The sequence below is a fragment of the Arachis ipaensis genome, chromosome B10 (assembly GCF_000816755.2).
Source record: "Arachis ipaensis cultivar K30076 chromosome B10, Araip1.1, whole genome shotgun sequence".
Taxonomy (NCBI): Eukaryota; Viridiplantae; Streptophyta; class Magnoliopsida; order Fabales; family Fabaceae; genus Arachis; species Arachis ipaensis.
The window spans coordinates 7,086,510-7,094,002 of NC_029794.2; the positions used below are offsets into that span (position 1 = coordinate 7,086,510).

Below are 7,493 nucleotides of genomic sequence, written 5' to 3' on the forward strand. Positions count from 1 at the left end.
AAGAGTTAAGTTTTTAATAATATTAAATATATTAGAAAATGGAGTAGAACTGACTCAAAAATGACTTGTGTGAACAATAATCAGCTGATTGATATAAGATAAAAAAAATTGTGCATCGAAATAGCCGAACCTTCGTTCTCTCTCCTCATATGAAGTCTAAAAAATAGGGGACTGTGACCTTGTGGGACAAGGAGATAACTGATAAGTATGTTTGCGTATTTTGTGGAAAAGAAAAAAAAGGAAGAGAAGACTTATAGTCCGACAAACCCAGTTGACTTCAATAATAACGAGAGAGTTAATAACTTAATATCAACTATTTAAAATCTCCTTTCACACCCAGACCACAAGGAAAGAAAGAAGAAAAAGGCTTTCCCTTCACACTGCACAAAGTAGTTGGCTATGATCCGTTAATTATTGTTCCGGGTCCTCAAACAAAAACAAAAAGTCATATTTTGGGCATTAAAATATGGGCCAGGCCTTGTTGACTACTAAAAATGTCTGAATTGCATCTTCAACACAAAAAACAAGAGGTCATATCTGGGGCATTAAAAAATGGGCCAGAACCTTGTTGACTACTAAACAGGTTTGACTTGTATACTGGTAAATGACTCAGGATAATATTAACTTTATTGCACTGCAAGGCCTGTAGCGGTGTACATTCGAGTTCAAATTCTAGTTATAACTAAAAAGTTGTTATATGAAATTTAAAACAAAAGAAAAGAAGTGTGTATGTTACTATGTTAGGGTCTTGACCCAAAAAAAATATTGCGCTTGGGACATGTTTTGATTTATTTTTTGTCAACTTAAATTAAATTTTTATATATTTACCTTGCTAAAAACTATACCAGATTCAAATCTTAACTATGACTAAGAAGTTGCTATATAAAACTCATGAGAAGGGGAGAGGATGTGTGTGTTAGGATGTAACGTGAAAAAAAAGTATATGGAAGAATCGAAAAAAAATTGTATAAAATATAATACTTACCAATTAAAAGGGTTAATAATCAGAGTGATAAAAAAACAACAGAAAACGTTTTAAATTGGTCTATAAAAAATATCAATAAATTAGTTTTTTAATTGACACCTCATAATTCAAACCAATTTGAAGCATCTACAACACTAAATTAAAACAGGAGTCATACTATTTTGACTATTATACCATGATAAATAGATAAGTTCAATTAAATTAAAAGAATTTAAATTCTTTATTGTGTAAAAAAAAATTACATATATCTAATCACATAGTGTTATATGATAAAAATAATGAATTTTTAAATTTACTACTTAAAAATCTATAAATTCAAATAGATGAAGTGGATAACTCTTTACCACATCAAAATTAAACTCAAATTAAAAAACAAAATGTCAAAACATTTTTCATATGATGATGACGTTTAACGTATAAACATTTGTTGGTATGCAGAGCTTTGCATGAGAAAGACAACAGCCATGGAATTTCACGGGCAAAGTTCTTCTTCATTGCACTAGTGTGCAGTTTTTCATGGTACGTGGTACCTGGATTCTTCTTCACAACGCTAACAAACATCTCATGGGTCTGTTGGGTGTTCTCCAAATCAGTAACAGCTCAACAACTAGGCTCAGGCATGAGAGGCTTAGGCCTTGGAGCCATCACACTTGATTGGAGCGCCGTGGCATCGTTCTTGTTCAGCCCTCTCATCTCGCCCTTTTTCGCCATTGTCAATGTCTTTGTTGGCTATGCAATGATAGTATATGTGGTTATTCCTATTGCATATTGGGGTTTGAATGTGTATAATGCAAATAGATTCCCTATTTTTTCATCACATTTGTTCACATCTCAAGGTCAACCTTATAACATATCTGCTATTGTTAATGACAAGTTTGAGTTGGATATTGCCAAGTATCAAGAGCAAGGAAGAATCAATCTTAGTGTCTTTTTTGCTCTCACTTATGGTTTTGGATTTGCTACCATTGCATCTACCATCACACACGTTGCTTGCTTCTATGGAAGGTAATACAATGCTGCTTATGTTATCTTAATTTGCAACCATGTTTGATTTAATGCAGCAATATGTTCCAAACTCCACACACTATTATGGTTTTCCAAAAGATAAATGTGTTTAAATGAATAATTAACATTCAAGGATGGAGTTCTAGATTATTTTCTCATCACTTTGCAATGTAAATTTCCATAGCTCTTAGTTATAATTCAAAATTATTTGAAGTTGGAATTTTGATCTCCGAAAAAAAAAAAATGCAGGGAGATTATGGAACGTTATCGTGCTTCATTCAAAGGCAAAGAAGATATCCACACAAAACTGATGAAGACATACAAAGACATACCATCTTGGTGGTTTCATTTGTTACTAGGTGTTGCTTTAATGGTTTCTCTAGCACTATGCATCTTTTTAAAAAACCAAGTTCAAATGCCATGGTGGGGACTTCTCTTTGCCGCGGTCTTAGCCTTTGGATTTACCCTTCCAATTAGCATCATTACTGCCACCACAAACCAGGTGAGTTAAATCTTCACTCCCCAAGAACAGGGAAACTGTTAAGTACCAATTATTTTTTATTTGGAGAAGTTTAATTTATTAAGCAAAGAGACATAACTGAAATATGTTTATGCTCTTTGAACAGACACCAGGGTTGAATATCATCACCGAGTATGTCTTTGGTCTCATATACCCTGGAAGACCAATTGCAAATGTTTGCTTCAAAACTTATGGCTACATCAGCATGTCTCAAGCCGTCTCGTTTCTCAGTGATTTCAAGCTTGGACACTACATGAAAATCCCCCCAAGATCAATGTTCTTGGTGCAGGTATATTCTTTATGAACAATTTCAGTCCCTTCCTCATCAAAAAGTTTTGCAGAGTTCATATGTTAGTTTAATTATAATTGTTTATTTACTGTGATCCAATAAAAAAATAACAAGAAAGAAGAAATGACACATAAGGAAAAATGCATGCACATAAGCTGATATTAATTGTTGCATAGGTAGGGAGATATTGATTCAGTTCTGCATTATATTGCCCATATATATAGTTCTACATTCAAGATAAGAATAATCACAGTATCTATTATCTAAATTTGAATGAAGTATAAGAGCTCTATCATTTTATAGGACTTGTTAAGGATGCAATCATAGAAGCAGATTTTCTCAATGAAAAGAGACTTTTTGACATACTAAATATTTGTAGATGGTAATTGAATATATCATGCCATGTAAAATCCAACTCTAATGGTATTACAAGTGTCCTATGTTTTGTGTTTTCTCTCTAATTCTTAATCCATTATATTCATAAATATATGCAGTTCATAGGTACAATGCTTGCTGGAACTATCAACATAGGGGTAGCATGGTGGTTGCTAAACTCTATAAAAAACATATGCCATGATGATCTCCTTCCAGAAGGGAGTCCCTGGACATGCCCCGGTGACCGTGTATTCTTTGATGCATCAGTAATCTGGGGATTGGTAGGACCAAAGAGAATCTTTGGCTCCAAAGGAAACTACAGTGCAATGAATTGGTTCTTCCTTGGTGGTGCAATAGGGCCAGTTATTGTTTGGCTATTGCACAAGGCATTCCCTAAACAATCATGGATACCCTTCATCAACCTCCCAGTTCTCCTTGGAGCAACCGGGATGATGCCACCCGCGACACCATTGAACTACAATGCCTGGATTTTCTTTGGAACCATTTTCAACTTCTTTGTGTTCCGATACAGGAAGGGTTGGTGGCAGAGATATAACTACGTCCTATCGGCCGCCCTTGATGCCGGGGTGGCGTTTATGACTGTGCTGCTGTTCTTTTCTCTGGGATTGGAGAACAAGAGTATTAGTTGGTGGGGAAATGATGGTGAACATTGTCCATTAGCATCTTGTCCAACAGCCAAAGGCATTGTGGTTGATGGTTGCCCAACACACTAAGTAATTGGTTCTTATTATCACTGTAATAATGTGACCCTTAATTGTTTCTATTCACAGCAACAATAGCACTCAAATTATGTAATGAAACTTGCAAATTAAGTCAATGTAATATATAGTAAGCTGAACAGAATCTATTGTGCAAAGGAAATATAGTTGGTGTTATATATTGTTTGCTAGTCTCAATGTTAAAATGACTCTCAATTTGTTCATGGAGAAGGGAATGTATGATAAAGGAATAAGGACTAAACAAATGAGGCTTCTCATTTCTGAATAATACATACAATTAAAGTTTAAGAGGATGCAGTAATTAGTTTAGCGGATTTGCTAGGTATAATGGTTTTTGTGAACAATGAGTTTTAAATTTGGCCCAATAAAGTAAAAATACACTGCACACCTAAATTATTCATCTAAATTTTAATATTAGGATAACCATCCGTACACCTAGTTAATTAAACATCCGATATATCCATTATTCGCATTGTTTAATATTTTTATTATCTATCTATACTTTTCCTTAGTTTAGTAATCCTATTTAATAATGCGTATTATTATTATTGCAATTAACAAATTTGACATGTGCTGATGGATTATTGTTAACATAGTTATTTCAATTTAAATTTGATCAAATTTTTTTATGTAATGGCAATTTAATCATTTTTATTTTTTGGGTAACCGAGTTAACATTTTTTTCGTGAATAGAACGGGGCTTAAAAAGCCCATGAAAGAAACACCAGAAATTACAAAATAATTACTAAACGGGATAAAATAACATCCGACAAAAAGAAAGGGGGATAAAATAACTCTCTTCATATATCAGCAAATTGCATGACCAAAAAGATATATCAGCAAATTGGTGTATTATATATAATAATTGATGAAGATTATCGAAATGCATGGTTGGATAACACAAGTGGGAAGAAAAGTCTCGATGAGGAAGAAGAAATATGGAGCAGTGAAAAGCAGCATATGATTCGTGTCCAACGCGCAAAGATTAATTAATTATGGTCCACATACAAATCACCAATCCCATGCAACAAGCTGCCCACTTGCAACGACATCGTTGCATAAACACAGTACAAGCAACAGCAGGGTAAAAAGGTAATAATATTCTGAATTTTCTGAATCTGTCCCTTGTTACATTACAGCTGATTTTGTCTAATTTCTCTTACACACGCGAGCGTTACCAAATCATCCGTATTAAAGTTACTAAGTTGATATAAAGTTGGTGAAAACCCAACTGCAGTTGATTTCACGTGAAGTTTATAGCTCTATGATTTTATTGATTTGACTAAATTTTTATTTAACAGTTCTCAACTATCAATTTCATATGAAGTCGACTGCACCTAAGTTTTCACATATAAAAAAATGCCAAACGATGACACATATTAATAATTATTGGGTACTATTTCGTATTATTTTATTTTTGTTATTTAGAGAGAGTTTGATTAAAAATATTTTAGGAATAAATAAGTTTAAAAGTATGAAAGAAATATTTTTATCGAATTCTTTTATATAGAAATATGATTAAAAAGAGAATGTTTCATTATGCGGATATATCCGATATCCGATCCGATCCGCAAATGTGCATATCGGATCCGGCATTAAAAAGTGCGGATATCATATCCGATCTGATCCGATGGAAATTGTGCGGATCGAATCGAATTTTCGGTCATATCCGATCCGATCCGATCCGATCCGCGGACACCCCTAACTCAAATGATTCCCTTTTCATAATTTTATACATATTTAATAAATAAAAGAATGAAGTAATAGACACTAAATACCTATTGATATACTATTATTTTATAATGTTAGTTTACCTTATCCATTTAATAAGGCCTCTTGTGCATCAAAATATTCAGTGACAAACTTTTATTTAAAAAAAAAATATAGACAGGGTTCACACAAAGATTACACTAACTTTATTTTGTATATAATTTAAAGCTTAATGTAGCATCACACATAATAATAAAATAATAGAAAAAACTAACATACCACACTATTTTTAATTCCAAAATTAGTGCTTATGAAATATGAATATCTGAAGACTAAAACTAATATAAGGCATGATATAATGATCGATGTAAGATGTCCTACCTTTTTCAAATATTAAAATATAATATAAATGAATAAATAATGCATATAATAATGAAAATAATATATCTTAAAATTATTAGTAAAATAAATTAAAAATATGTAAATGGTATCATTTTATTTCATTTCAAGAGATGATGAGAAGGATGGAATAGCAAAGTGAACATTTTGACTAGTTATAAATACATTTGTTAAGGATATTTAAGATAGAAAATTTTAAAGTTTGTAAGATGATAATTTGGGATTAAATTGTTTGAAAAATTTTAAACCATTTAAAAAATAATTAATAATAACATTGAGCTACATAATTATATATTTTTCTCTTTCTTCTTGTGGAAAAAAAGTTGTGTTAAATTATTTTATGAAAAATATTAGGTGAACAAACTAATAAAGTCTAATAATTTTTTTCTTCTTACGTATTCTTTTAACTAATTTTTATTAAAATAACAAATTATTGAATTAACTTAATTAAATTTAATTATCAAAATAATTTAATCATATAACATGATGGTTATTTTATTAAGAAAAATACAATGTATGGTGAGTGCGAATCCAGAATCGACAGCTGTCCAGGGACAAGTTATTCCCTCCGCTTCCTATTTGCTAATAATTTAATGCATTCTAACTTAGATATTTTTTTCTCTCTCTACCACGTTGCCGCCTCCTTACATTCTATTATTGCAATTTGCAACCCCCCTCATCATGCCTTTCTTCACACCACACCAAAGTTAACGCTGTGCAATTCAATCAATATAATGCTCAAGCTCAACACACACATGAATATTGAACAAAGTAATTAACCATTCATTTCTTGCTTTGTTTCTCTCCTACTTCAACTACTCTATCAACCTTCCTAATTTCTTTGTTTTTCTTCTGTCCTCTAAGCTTACGGTTTTATTTGCTTATTCTGAAACAGGTTCATGTAGATGCTGGTATTATATTATACGGAGATCAACGAAGAAAATACTACATACATGGAAAATGATCTCGTTTTTCTTTTCATTAGTAAGTAATACTCATGATAATTACTCTATATTTACATGTCTCGTTTTTCTGGATAGGGTTTGCTATTGTATGTGTAGTTTTTGTCCAAGTCTTTCTTTAATTGGCTTCATTTATTATTCTTATATTAATTGATTTTTTAAATTTATTTAGATCGTAGTATCTTAGAGTAAATCCATATGTTGAGGCCAATATATTTCTATAAACACTACTATATTTTTAATAACGTTGTTGTGTATTAAGATATAAATGCTTAGAGAGTGTAGCTACTAGCTAGGATCCTCTTCAATTGTGTTTGATTGGGATCGTCGTCGTTCATTTTAGATATTGTTAGTATTAGTATAGTCACTTAACTAAGCTTCGGTGGTGGGTTTTTGGTTTGCGTTTTCAGTTAAACATACATAAAAGGAAGAGTAACGAATCGATAAAGAACCATTAAAATTTATTATTTTTAGTGATTAATTAATATTTAAAAATTAAAAATATGAG

The 7,493-nt window shown here is 31.7% G+C and overlaps 2 protein-coding genes across 51 annotated transcripts in view; both read left to right on the plus strand.

Annotated features, from left to right (window-relative positions):
* The window catches only part of LOC107620042 (oligopeptide transporter 4), a 6,168-nt gene extending 2,051 nt beyond the window's left edge, over positions 1 to 4,117 (plus strand). The window contains exons 2-5 of the mRNA XM_021112909.1: positions 1,424 to 1,990; positions 2,240 to 2,492; positions 2,617 to 2,799; positions 3,294 to 4,117. Of these exons, the coding sequence (XP_020968568.1) occupies positions 1,424 to 1,990; positions 2,240 to 2,492; positions 2,617 to 2,799; positions 3,294 to 3,908 (1,618 nt within the window). The 3' untranslated portion in view covers positions 3,909 to 4,117. The remainder of the gene's footprint in view (positions 1 to 1,423; positions 1,991 to 2,239; positions 2,493 to 2,616; positions 2,800 to 3,293) is intronic.
* Positions 6,635 to 7,493, plus strand: part of LOC107622362 — a 12,021-nt gene continuing 11,162 nt past the window's right edge. For 41 of the 50 annotated variants that reach the window (XR_001616188.2, XR_002356642.1, XR_002356652.1 and 38 more), the window contains exons 1-2: positions 6,643 to 6,794; positions 6,919 to 7,007. Coding sequence is in view for 1 of the 50 variants with exons in the window: in XM_016324230.2 (XP_016179716.1) it covers positions 6,758 to 6,794; positions 6,919 to 7,007 (126 nt within the window). In the remaining 49 variants the exon portion in view is untranslated. Of the gene's footprint in view, positions 7,008 to 7,493 lie in introns of all 50 variants that reach the window. The other 9 variants (XR_002356640.1, XR_002356671.1, XR_001616202.2 and 6 more) reach the window with 3 other exon arrangements.